This window comes from Asterias rubens (genome assembly GCF_902459465.1).
Source record: "Asterias rubens chromosome 8 unlocalized genomic scaffold, eAstRub1.3 super_scaffold_89, whole genome shotgun sequence".
Classification (NCBI taxonomy): domain Eukaryota; kingdom Metazoa; phylum Echinodermata; class Asteroidea; order Forcipulatida; family Asteriidae; genus Asterias; species Asterias rubens.
Window position 1 is genome coordinate 697293 of NW_022985693.1, and position 15358 is coordinate 712650.

Here is a 15358-nt window from a genome sequence, read left to right on the forward strand (position 1 = left end):
CATTTGTAAGAAGTATGAACCAGGCTTTATATGCCTACCTACCATGTGCAGCTTCAAATGTGTATAAGAAATTCATAAGAGTCCAATGTCGCCCCCAAATCATGCAGTACTATATGATCAATGTCATCAATCTACACTTAAATTTCCACACCAATAACAGGCCCAATACTTCATGGAGGGAACGAATGCGATTGCCTCCATGCCCCTTAGTCATTGACGTGGTGCCCTTGAAATTCTCCAGTAGAAATTTACAGTTTCGTCATAGGGTGTCCTTTACCGAGGAGAAAATGCCTTGGTGCCCTTGCCGTTTCAAAAACGAAGCATACATTCCCGAAAAATTTGTAACTTTGATGTCTTTGTTATCTTTTATAGGTACCTATGTGATAGCTGTAGAGGCCCACGATGCTGACTTCGGTGTTAATGCAAAGCTGACGTACTCCATTATCAATGGAGACGCCACTAGATTTAGCATTGATGCTGATACAGGCTTCATTACTACAGCTAGACAGCTCACTTTGGAAAGCGGATCCTACACATTAGAAGTATCAGCTGCCGACAGTAACCCATCTCATACAGCTGCTATGGTTACAGTGCAAATCACATTCGATCCATCAGGAGAATTCCCAGAGTTTCAGAGTCCGTCTGATGGTACGATTTATACAATCAATGAAGATACATCAGCCAATACAGAAGTTGTTACACTACAAGCTGTCAGCCCAAAGACTGGTCAACAAGGGGATGTAACTTACCACATCGTAGGAGGCAATGCTGAGAACTCATTCATTGTAGATGAACAGAGTGGAAGATTGGCTGTTAATACTGCTGGTTTGGATTATGAAGCTATACAGAGATTCTCTCTTCTAGTTGAAGCTCGTGATGGTGACACACAACCACTGTCAAGTTTCATACAAGTCATCGTCAATGTCCGTGATGTAAATGATAACTACCCAGTGTTTACTCAAGCTGGTTATAGCGGGAATGCATTGGAAGGCCAATCAGCGGGGATTGACGTTATACAAATCATTGCTACTGATGCAGACAGCGCTTTGTTTGGTAATATCCGCTACTCTATACGGATTGATAGCAATCCTAATAATGATTTCAGAATCAATCCTAGTACAGGATGGCTGCAGACAAATAAAGTCTTAGATCGAGAATCAATTCCTGAATACGTATTGACGGTTCAAGCTGAAGACCAAGGAAGTCCTGCTAAGACTGCCCAAGTTACTGTTCATATAACAGTAGATGACATCAATGATAATGATTTGAGCTTCACCAATCTATTCAGTGCAACCATACCAGAGAATTCCCCCATTGGAACCGATGTGATTACCATTACAACATCAGATCTTGATATTGTCAATAGCGTCAGATATTCCATCGTGGGTGTGGGTGATGGTTTGAGTGACTTTGTCATTGATTCCAAAACAGGGCGAATCCGTGTCAATGCAACGTTGGATCGAGAGGTTAAGAGTCAATATCAACTTCCAGTCTCGGCTGGTGACGAGTCACATGTTAAAGATACAACGGTGACCATTACAATATCTGATGTAAATGATCACTCACCAACATTCAATCAAGCATCCTACAGTGTTAGTCTACCTGAAGGCTTAGCATCAGGCTCCTCTGCTCTACAAGTCAGTGCTACAGACCTTGATATTGGAGCTAATCAGGATGTCTATTACACCATGAAGTCACGATCTGATTTCTTCCTCATTAATGAAGATACTGGTTATATAACCATCAAGACACCGGTAGATTACATTCAACCTCTTGACTCATCTAACCCTAACGTCTATTATCTTGAAGTTCTCGCTAGAGATAGAGGAGTACCGTCTCTATACACTGAAGTCCAGGTGACTGTAACAATCTATGATGCCAACGAGTACCCACCTGTCTTTGAGAAAGCGGAATATTTCTCACCAGTTCCATTCAACTCCCAAATAGATCAGTCTATTCTACAGATCATTGCCACAGAAAGCTTAGACCAGGGACAGAACGCACACATCCAATATTCTATTATTGGTGGTAATGGATCATCTCTGTTTGATATTGAGCAAGATTCTGGTTGGATCCAAGTTAGATTGAGTCTACAATCAGATATTGGTAGTTATTACAATCTTATTGTTGAAGCTAAGGATGAAGGGCTACCATCACCTATGAGTGCTCAAGTTAATGTTCAACTTCTTGTCACTGGTAGTAATGATAACACACCAATATTTGATGAGTTGACTTATCAAGTGTCAGTACGTGAAGATTTATCAGTGGGATCGGAAGTGAAACGTGTTACAGCCACAGATTTAGATTCTGGCGTTAATGGAATGCTTCTGTATACCATTGGGAGTGGTAATGAACAAGGTTTATTCACCATCAACGAAGGAACAGGCTTAGTTACTGTAGCTAAGGCTTTAGACTATGAGGAGTTTACATCACACACTATGCAGATTGCAGTCCGTGATCAAGGCTGGAATGATAAACATAGCATTACTGTCTTAACAGTTGATTTGATTGATGTTGATGATAACCCTCCAATCTTCAATCCAGACCAGTATGATCCCAAAGTAGCTGAGAATTCACCCAGTGCTACGTACGTTACTACTGTGACTGCAATGGACGCAGATACAGGAACCAATGCTGAGTTCACTTATGATATCATTGGTGGTAATGGTGTCAATTTATTCATCATTGATCATGACACCGGTGTGATTCAAACACAAGGCAGCTTGGATTACGAAGGAGATCTCAAGATATTCCAATTGTCTATTGAAGCTGCTAATGAAGATACATCTCAGTTTGGTATCGCTCACGTCAAAGTGCATCTAACAGGAGTCAATGAAGATAATCCACGGTTTGTCCAAGCATCTTACCAATTCTCTGTAAGTGAAGCTGAAGTTGATGGTGCTGTCGTGGGTATGGTCTATGCTAGTGATGGTGATCAGGGAGTAGACGGCCAGGTGCAGTACCTCCTAGTTGGATCCAGTAATCAGCAAGGATTCTCTATTAATATCCTGACTGGAGAACTACTAGTCTCAAAGGCTAATGGTGAGCTGGATAGAGAGACCCAAGATACCATCACGCTGTCTGTACTTGCTAAGAATCTAGGACCTATCACTGGAGATAACATCGATGAAGCTCAAATTACTATTACTATCCTAGATGCAAATGATCCACCACAGTTCCTAAGTGATCTCTACCAAGCAACAGTTAGTGAAGGGGATGATGTAGGTACCTTCGTCACTGTAGTGAGTGCTGTTGAATACGACCAAAGCAACGAGTTCAGACAGTTCTCATATGCAATCATGGATGGTAACCATCAAGGTGCGTTTGATATTGATGCACTTTCTGGACGTATAACGATTGCATCAGAGCTTGATAGAGAGAGAGTCTCTACATACAGACTGACAGTAGGAGCTATAGACACTGGAGATCCACCTCAAACAGGATTGACGCAAGTCGTTATCAATATAGAAGATGTTAACGATAATGGTCCTATCTTCCTACCAGGCAATGATGTTGGTTTTGTCTCAGAGAATGAAGCTCCTTTAACTAATGTGATGATCCTGAATGCTACTGATCCTGATGAGAATTCCAATCCTAGTTTATTTACATTCACCCTGCTGCCTAATCCAGACAGCTCATCATTTACATTGAATTCAAACACTGGACTTCTAAGAACGACTCGGACTTTAGATCGAGAACTGAAGAGTGATTATTATCTTTCCATTGAATGCGGAGACGGAGCAGTTCCTGAAATGAAGGCTGTATCAACGATCCATATCACTGTGCAGGATCAAAATGACAACCCGTCATCAGAAAGAAATGCCCGTATTGAAGTCAAAGCCTATCAGTCTGTATTCCCTGGAGGTACCATTGGTGTTGTACGACCTAATGATCTTGATACTGGCGATGTATTTGCATGTCGGATTGTCAACGGTGATCAGAATGTATTTTCTATCCAATCTGGATGTGAATTAAACTCCAGAATGCATTCTACTGAGTCAGAGTATACACTTGAGATAACTGGGGATGATGGCCAACATCCAGCTATACTCTCGGACTTCAGTGTTTCCTACAAAGCCTTTAATAATGATTCCATCACCAACAGCATCACACTTCGATTATCAGATTTAGTCCCTGAGACCTTCCTCTCTGGTTACTATGATCGTTTCTCCGCTTCATTGTTATCATTCCTCAGCATCCGAGAAACGCTTCTGGTTCTAAGCTTGAATAACATCGAGAATGAAGTCAATAAGATGGATCTGACTCTAGCAATCCAAAAAGACAATGGATACACACTACGTGATGATGTTGCTAAGTTGATTACTGATAACAAAGCAACCATCATGAGCCAATCTGGAGTGATTATTGATATCGTTGATTACTCACCATGCTCAATCAACCCATGCAGTAACTCAGGAACATGTTCTGATCATATCAAGTTAGAACAAACACAAGCCATTATTGACAGTCCTTCAATCATCTTTGTAGGTCCAGTAATGCAGCGTGTGTTTAGATGTGAATGTATCAATGAGTTCTTTGGACCAACCTGTGAGGAACAGATCAATGAATGTGATTCAGAACCGTGTCTGAATGGTGGGCTATGCATGGATGAGATAGGAGGCTATAGCTGTTCCTGTGCGTTAGGCTATACTGGTAATCAATGTGCCACTAATATAGACGACTGTGCAGGAAATCCTTGTTTGAATGGTGGAACTTGCTTAGATCAAGTAGGTGCTTATATATGCCGCTGCAAGCCTGGTTATAGTGGAGACGATTGTGAGAATGGACCATGTACAAAGCAACCATGTCAGAATGATGGAGTCTGTATTGAAGAAGGTAGTAGCTACAGATGTGAATGTCAGTTTGGAGAATGGGGCGATATATGTCAGTTTAAGAGTATTGGATTCCAGCAAGGTTCTTATATGGAGTTTGACGCCCTCACTGGTAGTCAGAATATCATCACGATGCAGTTCACTACAGTCTCACCTAATGCTCTGCTACTCTACAACCACGACGGCACATCATCTACTGAAGCAGAGTTCTTAACACTTGAAGTTATATCCGGCAAGCTACAGCTATCCTACAATCTAGGAGATGGTGTGACGGTGATATCTACTGATAAAGAGATTGCTGATGGGCAGTGGCACTCGGTTGAAGCAAGACGCATTGGGAAGGTGAGTTGTACATGAAAGTTTTTAGTGAATTCACAGCTTAAAGGCACTGGACACTATTGGTAATTTCTTAAAATAAATGGTAGCATAAAAACTTACTTGGAAACAAGCAATGAAGAGCTGTTGATAGTACACAACATTGTGAGAAACGGCTCCCTCTAAAGGAAATATTAAAAGACATCATGGCTGAAGCCTTTATAAGCAATCTGAAAGCACACAAATTTGGTAGCATAGAAAACTTACTTGGTAACAAGCAATGAAGAGCTGTTGATAGTACACAACATTGTGAGAAACGGCTCCCTCTAAAGGAAATATTAAAAGACATCATGGCTGAAGCCTTTATAAGCAATCTGAAAGCACACAAATTTGTGCAACAAGTGTTTTTTCGTTCATTATTCTCTTACAACTTTGATGACCAATTGAGTCCAAAATGTTCACAGATTTGTGATTTTATGCATATGTAGGGATACACCAAGTGAGAACACTAGTCTTTGACAATTACCAAAGGTATCCAGTGCCTTTGTTTTAAAGACATTACGTTATAACTCCTGTTATAACTCCCGTTGCTTGTTTAAAATTATTCTGAGGTTTGGGATACTTGTTAGTAAAACCCTGACACTGCACATAATAAACGTGACAAAAAAATAAGGACATAAAACAGCAGCTGACACATAATGACCCAATACTGAGTGATTCATCACACTGTGCTAATGGCATTAGGTTAGAAGCTTTTTGCCATTACATTTCCATCTGTAACAATTACCAGAGAACTCAAACTATGTGATACACCGATTTCAATTGGATGGTTTGAGATGTTTTGAGTTATTGTTGTAAAATAAAGTTGTAAAGTATGAGGCCGTAATGTAAAGTTGAGGCCATACAAACATTCTTAGCCAATGTGGACATAGAAATGTGTTATTTTTATGCAGTAACAATATTCATAACAGAACAAAAAAACAAACAAAAAACATTCCATTTGCAGAGAAAATCTATATTGAAACATGTTATGCTTTAAAACAAACAAAAAAAGGTAACAGCAAACATCCCTTTAAATTAGGAGAAATAGAAAATTGATCCAAGTTTGAAACCTCACAATAGTTATTAAGACCCAGAGGATAAAAGCTTCCCCAGGGGGGTTCATAAATCAGCCAAGTATGGGCTGTGAAAGTCAGGCCAATCGGAGTTCAAATCTGTCAAACTTATACAAACAGATACTTATTCAGGATCCTTGTATACGGAGTACTAGACATTGGCCTTCATTCTAAGGTGTTTGAAATAATAAGTCAAAGAGAACTTTTTTTCCAATGAATCTTTGAACTTCCAAATCATCTTTCTCTCTTAACAAAAATAAGGAAACGATTCAAACCATTTCTGGAGTTATAGCTACTTGTTTTACCTCATTGGTTTGCTTCATTCTTGTCCTGCTGCCTCTTGTTCACATTTTGTGTTTTACAACTTAATATAGATATGGAATGTGTCTCCCCTTAGATAAATAAATAGACAATGGAGTCATTTGTCTTAACTCACACTTTGCCTTCAAGGCGACCATTAAACAAGATACTAACCCATCATTGTCAAGACGCTACCAGAACCGTCTAAATCTCTACTTGTGATTTTTTATTAGTCAATAGAGAATTCATTCCTACTTTCCACTTAAATGATGGGAAAAATGCCTTTGATGTTGGAGTTGGTGTTGCTTGTCCATTCAATGGTAAAACTAGTAGAAGCAGCTGCGTTATTTATTGAGTTCAATCATCGGTCAGGTCAGACCCTTTCATGGCTTCACTCCTTTTAGTGGCGTACTGAAGAGATGAAGTCAAAGTGAAAGGGTTTGGTTTATTTTGGTTGATGCCATTGCTCTTGATATATGTCCCTATAGGATGCATAGCTCTACAGGTTGATAAACTGCGTACAGAAAGAAAACATATAAGCACAAAATTGTCTCAACTATTTGGAATGCTGTGAAAACTTCCCTTGTGACATTGTATTGCTTAATACACGTGTTTGGAGTATGGAGCTAAAACAATTCCTCACATTATGTATTTGGTCAAGTTGTTGTGTATGCTTCATACAACATTCAAGTTCAAGTTTTTCCAGCTGGTAAGCATAACCAGCCAGTAAGCATGACCGGCTGGTTTATGTAACTTACTGGTAAGCACAACCAGCCAGTAAGCATGACCGGCTGGTATGTATATGGTGTTACCGCAAACCAAATATACATTGATACCTCACCATGCAATGCTTCAAATTCCACATAAAGCATAACCAGTTGATAAGCAAAACGTACTGCTAAACATAAAAAACACCTGCTATTAGAATCCAATTTCTAACTTAGCAGTCTCTCCTGCCTACTCAGTTAGGTCCATTTTAGGACTCTCTGTAGAGCCCTTCTACTTTGTTCTGATACAAAGATAAGAAACTCTATCTCCCTCATAAGAGTACTTTAACAAACTAATTGTGCAAATAAATAGGCTAATCTGCATTGGGTTGAAACCAGAGAAATTGATGTCAATAGGTCTGATTCCTCTAGGGATTGGGTTTATGCCTCCATGCACGTAACCCATAGTAACACCTGTTAGTATCAATCACATCTTTAGGTATGGGTGTCAAAATGTAACAAATAAAACCTGAGAATTAAATTAAGAAACAAATAGCAAGATTCTCTGTAAGCATGTGTGTCTGATTGGATAGTTGTATCAATTATACCAAGCTGGTTTTTAAAATCTTTTAAAGTAGTTTCGACCTGATTTATTTATGAAATTGAGACAGATTAAAAAATTCCTGTTTGTCATCAACTCATAGTGCAATTAATTAGTTTGTTTATTTCCTAATCTCTCAATGAACCTTAGTGCTGATGACGTCACACTTTGTTCACCTTTTCACAGAAGAATGGGAAAACGGGTCCATTGTGTCTTTTGCACAACTGTCAGAAATGCAGTACTCAGAAATGCACTAGTCAAAACCAATGTAATCAGCACAGGGGTCAATTGGAGAAACAAATTCACAAACTAACATGAGAATGGTTGCAGACAGTCTGGTTTCAACCCTATCAACCACACACTACATCAATCATCACTTGAACTCATTGTATGGTATGAAACCATAATAAACTCATGGCATGACATTCTCCTTCTAATGATGTAAATGTCTCTTAGATGACTGAGGACTATTACTCAACTTCATGTATCCATGTTTATATAATTACAGGATGGCATGTTGACTGTAGATGACTGCTCTTCATCTGAAGCTGATGGTTTCTGCAGAGCATCCGGTGGAAATGGAAATGAAATGTAAGTATAGACTCTCCATCATAAGTTACATATCAAATCAAATAGAAGGAAACCATAGTAATGGTCTTGATTAATCTTCTATACTGATGAAGACCATCAGAGTTAACTGATTGAAATGTTGAGTTTATGAAGAAAACCACCACAACTCCTGCGAAATATTTGCAGCAGAAATGGAGCCGTGATGTCAAATTTGTATCCCAGTTGTGAAACCTGTGTCCTTAGGGAAGACACTTAGCCATTGATCCATTGTGTTGTGTAACTCACATAAAAGAGCCAAGTGCACTCGCAAAAAGACAAGGGGTTTGCCCCAGTGGTCGTGGTTTGATTGGCAGCATATTGCGCCACAGCACCTTGTAAACCAATAGATGGTGCTATGTAAACATTGCAGGAAAATACTGAATGTGCGCTTAGAAAACAACCGTATTAAGTGCCTAATAAATAATGTGTATTATTATGAGTTTATTTGTTTGTTTTATAAGTGATATCCTAATATTTGAACTTGATTGATTACTTTGACAGGAACCTTGATGTAAACGCTGTGCCCCTCAGCCTTGGAGGTACTGAGTCTATCCACGTTATATTAGAACGATCCTGGCAGGTTTCATCAGCAGATTTCTTAGGATGTATCCGGAATGTTTACATTAATGGTTCACCATTAGATCTATCTGCACCATTAGCTGAGAGAGGAACGGGTGAAGGATGTGATAGGAATACAGAGACGTGTTCTAATAATCCATGCAGTGGGAATAGTTTGTGTGTGGATGAATGGTGGAAACATTGGTGTCAGTGTCAAGCAGGTTCATCTGGAGATAACTGTGATAAAGGTACGTAACCCCCCCCCCCCCCTACCTACTATCAAATCACATTTTATTGTTTTGAAAGTGTCATGGCTGCCTTGTTTAGAGCATCGAACTAAAGTTCCTGTGGTTAACGTCAACAGAGTGTGGGTTCGTGTCCCGGTGGTGACACTTGTGTCCTTGAGCAAGATGCTTGACTATAATTGCTTCTCTTCACCCAGGGGTATAAATGGGTACCTGCGAGGGTAGAGGTTGATGAAAAAGCCTTCTTAGCACCACAGCAGCTCAGGGCTGAATACTCCCCATAGAGCTGAGAAATATTAAAGCAATGTTATTGACCCAATGACCATGCGCTATATAAGAACTAGTTATTAAAGCATTTATTCATAATGTATTGTTTTCTTGATTTTACAGCTTCGACAGCATTTTCCTTTGGTGGTGACAGCTTTGTTGAATATGTCGTCAAGGAGAGCTTCCAACGTCAACAACTCCTGGATGCAGCTAAGGCTGATACTAGAAGAAGGAGACGGGATGCCATACCAAGCTCACAGACCATTTCTATGTCATTCAGGACAGGGTCGTCACATGGTTTACTTTTGCTGGTTGAGTCTGGAGCTGATTTTACTGTACTCCAGGTATGTTATATGGTCTGGACCCCAGACTCAAAGTTTATACTGACTTTAAATTAAAGGAAAATAGAGTGCACAAACAGGGGGCACTATATGGATTGGGTTTTCAGTCCCTACTTGACTGCCTGGGTTTTACCTGGAATAATTCTCTGGGGTTTTCCTCCCACTTTTAAAACTGAAATTTCTTTATCATCTACTCTTCTCGTTTGGCTCTAATTAGAGCGTTGGGAATACCTATCCAGATCCAGATTAAGGAATACAAAATATAGTCTCAATCTAAAGCAACCAGTGTTAAGGAAATATGTTCATTGTCTACTTGTGTAACTGGTATAATTACATAGAACACTGATATTAATATTCATCTTCTTGTTTCATCCAACCCAGATTGTAAATGGAGAAGCTCAATACAGTTTTGGTTCAGCCGGTCAAACCAAGGGTTCTGTCACCCTACAGATGAGCTTGAATGACTGGAAGTGGCATAATATCAATCTGTACAGAGAGGGCGCTACTATCTCTCTAGAGGTTGGTGTGGATGGAGCCTCAGAGCGATTCAATGAAGTACCGCATGACTTTACTGGACTTGATGTTAGCGGAATGTCACTGGGTGGTACTAAGAAACCTCTATTCATCGATGGCAAGAATATCACTGGTATGTTATTAAGAACTTTACTCAACATTTCAATTCTTGTTAAGATTTTCTGAAATTATTCTGTTTATGAATTGATGATATTATTTATCTTTCAAAATTCAGAAAATTACAAACTGAAATGTACACAAAATCTAAGATAATCGCAAAGTGAAAAGAAAACACACAAAAAACATTTAAAAGATGTGGAGAATGCTAAACCAAAAGGTTCAGTCTGCCAATGAAATTATTTCCATAAAGTTGAAACTGTTCTGCATTAAGCCCGGTTCATACTTCCTGCAAATAATGATGTGATATGGATTTTGACGTCTTAAATTCGCAACAAATATTTTGCAACAGTTGAGAAAACCGGAAACAGTCATGTGACGTCAAAACTCACTTAGCATTCACAGGAAGTATGAACAAGGTTTAATACAAAAGAAAATTCAATCATTTCAATAGCAATTTCAAATTTGTAGTAGTATGATACATTGCATGTAAACAAGCAAGGCACACAATTATTTGTAACTTTTGTGCAATTAGTTGAGTTTAATTGAGAATGACTTTGCAGCATTGAACATTTGAGACCCATATTAAATAATGTAATTAATGTCTCTTATGTTGTTGTTTTTATTTCCAGCTTTTTCTGGCTGCTTAGAGGACTTTGAACTGAATGGTGCTGCTCTACCTCTAGATGGCGCTAATGAGATGTTTGATGCTATACCATCAGAGAGTACTGGACAGGAATGTGGTACAGTCAATGTGTGTTTACCCAATCACTGTCCGGTTGGTCAGATATGTAATATTGATGGAGATGGGTATTCCTGCGAGTGCCAGGCTGGATTCTCAGGAGATGAATGTAAGATACCAGCGACTGGTGGTCCAGGTAGTAACACAGTCTTAATTGCACTTGTAGTTGTGTTCTCCATACTGCTTCTTGTGATCGTCTTGGTTTGTTTCCTGTTGCTGTTACGATATCGTAACAAAGCTAAGGAATCCCGGGCTGTTGCGGCAACCCGAGCTAAGAACACTTTCTCAATGGATTCCCTTGATAACCCTGGTTACAGCTCAGATACATTTGATAATCCTACTATGATGGGCTCACATAATAAGACACTCAACAACATGGATGTGATACGTCAACAACCAGATATCATTGAGCAGAATGCACATGCTGATATGCCTGGTGATTCCTTCATTGTGGATACTGATGATGTAGTGATTGGTGAAGAAGCATCAGGGAGAGATCTTGATGTTCCAGAACACTATGATCTTGAGAATGCTAGCAGCATTGCTCCATCTGATATTGAACCAGCATACCACTACAGATATTACCATGATGGTAGAGAGCGTAAGCAGAAACGTCATGCTTACCGGTACTCACCAAACCCCATGTTAGCTCGTATTGGAACTCCACCATGTGAAAGCCCCGTTAGCCAAGCATCTTCCAGACATACTCCAATGAATATCAATCCAAACCCTAACTCAATGCACTTACGAAGCAGCCCTAGTGGGGTATCTCATAGTACTCCCATGGAGACAACGAGAGCAAGTCCAGCTTCTGCTGTGACCAGACAGAGTCCAGCATTGAGACAAAGCCCAGCCTTACTTATCAATAATCAACCCACACTGCGCTCAGCAACACCATTACGCCTTAGCCGAGCCAATACACCAATACGTAATATTGCCAGCCCTGTAGGATCTGATCATAGTTTTAATCAGAGTGAGCTTCGAAGCCAGGGGCATCACAGTGATGTAAGTAGTCTCCGTAGTGGACAGGGAGATAGAACTCATGCCAACCCTAAGCCACGTGAAACACACAGACCGCCACGTCCTCGTAGTAGATTAAAGGAGAAATCTCCTGGAGACTTAAGAAGCTCATTAGGCTTAACGGTAGAAGAAGTCAAGAGACTAAACACAGCTCGACCAGATTTAATGACTGGGAGCCATGCCAGTACTATTGATAACCTTTCATCTGTAAGCAGTAAACATAGACATCATCCAGTCCTTCCACCACTGCCATCAGACCTTGAGCCCTCACCACTCCTTGAACCTCCTGAGTCATCATCCTCTGATGAGACAGCCGGTTCATTCACATGCTCAGAAGCAGATTCAGAACATGAGAAAGTGAAATTAAGAGATCTGGATCCAGGAATGCTGCTTCTCTCTCGTCTGTCCCAAGTCGATGATGGGGTAGAGGAGGATGAAGAAGCTGAGACTTATGAACAGTTTAGCGCTCCCTTCAAGAAGAAAGAGGGTCTTAACTCTAGAGGGGGCTCTCTTAGTACCCTCTTTGCATCAGAAGATGAAACTATGGACCCTAAGAAAACCAATGGACAATTCAGTTGGGACCAATTCTTAAACTGGGGTCCACGCTTTGAGACTTTTATGGGTGTCTTTGCAGACATCTCCCAGCTGCAAGAGACAACTCCTCCTGAAGAGTCAGTTTATATTGAACAATCGGCTGAAGAATTTGTTTAAATTATAAACCCAACCAAATGATATATATATATTTTTTATTTACTATTGTGTTTCTCTGGTGAAGACAAATTCTTAAAGAGATTTATGCAAAATACTGTCCATTGGTAATGTATTTAATAATAGACTCTTTTGTATATTTTAACTTGTTAGTAAATGTATGATGTGTACATTCCCTGGACTTTGTTTAAGTGTCGGGTAAAAGTAAGTTTGTCAATCCATTGATTGGGAACAATTCCTTGTGATTGTATTTTCACAATTATCTTGATGTTAATACTGCAGAACAAGGACAACACATTCCAAAGTGAGAAGTCCTTTATTTCTATTTATTCTTTGTGCATGAAGTTTCCAAAGAAATCAGTAATTTTTTTGAAATTTATAAACATGATTGATCAAAATAAATGTTTGTCTTTTTTACTCTGCATGTGCCAGATGAGCTTTTTATGACAAACTCAAAATTCCTGTGAGTTATTATTCAATTTACCATCATTTTATAAATCTTTATTGTGGAATGGACAATATTTAAATTGTTTTTGGGTGGAGATGTAATTGAGTTCCACTTATTTTTTAAGGTTTAATAGAAACTTTTTAGAATATTTGAAATAGCCATTTGTCCATTACTATGCAGGACTGATTTTACACAGCATTGTACATAAATAAATATTGTGTATTGTTTTTATTTAACCTGTTCATAATTGTTTATTAATGTCTGATATAGTCTATCTTGTTTAATATCAATGTTTATAAATGCAGGGTCGTTAACTTTGACTCCTTCCAAACTTGTTATATTTGTCAAATATTATGTTATGGTTAACATAGTAATGCTGTGTTCCAGAAAGAAACACAATTTATTTATTGTGAATCAGTCATCATTCCATAAGGCCAGCAGTCGTATCTGGCAGTAGTTCTGGCCCCAATTTCATAAAGCCTGTAAGCACAATAACTTGCTAAGCAGAGAATAGTACTGCTTAGTAAGCAGAAACACCAGCCCAATGCAAGATTGCATTTTTGTGGCTAGTGCAGACTCAATTTTGTTCTTCTAAAGCAAAGACAAAATTCAGCAGTATTTTGTGCTGAACAGTTTTATTAAATTGGGCCCTATTTGAAAAAATGTACTGTAATAAACAGTTAATTACTGCCCTCTGACCAAAACTATTTACATTCTAATTGATTTTAATGCTCATTCTGGAGAATTCCAAATTACATTTGATATTGACTTCCACTTATCAAGAATAATGCAAACAGTACCAGGTATTTACCTTCATTGTAAATTGTTCATTAGCGGAAACCTTCGTGAAGACCTCGGCTTCATAATAAGAATATGTTAACTAGTTTCTGTACATTTTGTATACTGCTATGTTGAAATTAATGAAATTATTTTTAACGAATACGTTTGTTAAACCTGGAGTCAAGCAGATAAATACACACTCATTGCAACTGTAATTGGATTTATTAGTCTTATACAAGAAATAAAACAAGATTTGTAAAATAAATTCTGTGTTTGATTTTATGTAGTTTCCATTTTTGTCAATTCTGGGAATGGATGGCAGTATAGTATACATTGCCGATATGCAGCAGAGGCAGCAACCCCCTAACACTCTTCCCCACCCCCACCCCCCTGCCAGATAATCTTGAGATTCCCAAAATGCAATAAAGACACAATGTGAGTGGGAGGGAGGGGGGGTCACCATAGTAATAGTGGCTTCTTATATACACATGTAGCGCTCTGTCACACACTAATGGCGCTTCAACATTATTACCCCTGGTCACTTGGGCCTGAAATCATTCCTTGAACCATCTCAGCTCCCTAAGGGAGTATACAGACTGTGCTGCCGAATATGTAGCACACTAAGCTAGTCAATCACAAGAAACATCTCTACCCCAGCAGGTCCCCATTTACCCCTGGGTGGAGAGAAAGAAACTTATGGTTAAGCGTCTTGCTCAAGGACACAACTGTCACGACCAGGATTCAAACCCACTGAACAGAAACACCAGAGGCTTGAGCTCTGTGCCCTTATCTGCTCGGCCACGACACCCCACCATGCAACATATCCAGCACCAATTGGTTGAGGGAGATGGTTGGTAGGGTGATGAGCCAAAAGGTTGTGGTGAAAAGGGGAGGGGTGCATAGCCATCATAGATGGTCTACTGTACTTAAATACCACATTTCAAAGGGGCTAAGTTTGTTAGTTTTGCTTTTGTACATGTGTCCTACAACCCTTTACTCTGTTTACTAGATCCCAGCTGTCATGATTTGGGGTTATATGTAGGATCACACTCGGACATGTCGATAAAGAACCTGTGGTCTGCATGTACCCATGTAACCTAGAAAACGACAACAATTTTATGTAAACAAACAGTATGTAAC

General features: G+C 39.3%; 1 protein-coding gene across 1 annotated transcript in view; it reads left to right on the forward strand.

The window, feature by feature from the left end:
- Nucleotides 1-14034, forward strand: part of LOC117305588 (protocadherin Fat 4-like) — a 40753-nt gene extending 26719 nt beyond the window's left edge. The window contains exons 7-12 of the mRNA XM_033790467.1: nt 373-5174; nt 8379-8461; nt 8981-9285; nt 9673-9893; nt 10272-10536; nt 11153-14034. Of these exons, the coding sequence (XP_033646358.1) occupies nt 373-5174; nt 8379-8461; nt 8981-9285; nt 9673-9893; nt 10272-10536; nt 11153-12993 (7517 nt within the window). The 3' untranslated portion in view covers nt 12994-14034. The remainder of the gene's footprint in view (nt 1-372; nt 5175-8378; nt 8462-8980; nt 9286-9672; nt 9894-10271; nt 10537-11152) is intronic.
- Nucleotides 14035-15358: the final 1324 nt, after the last annotated feature.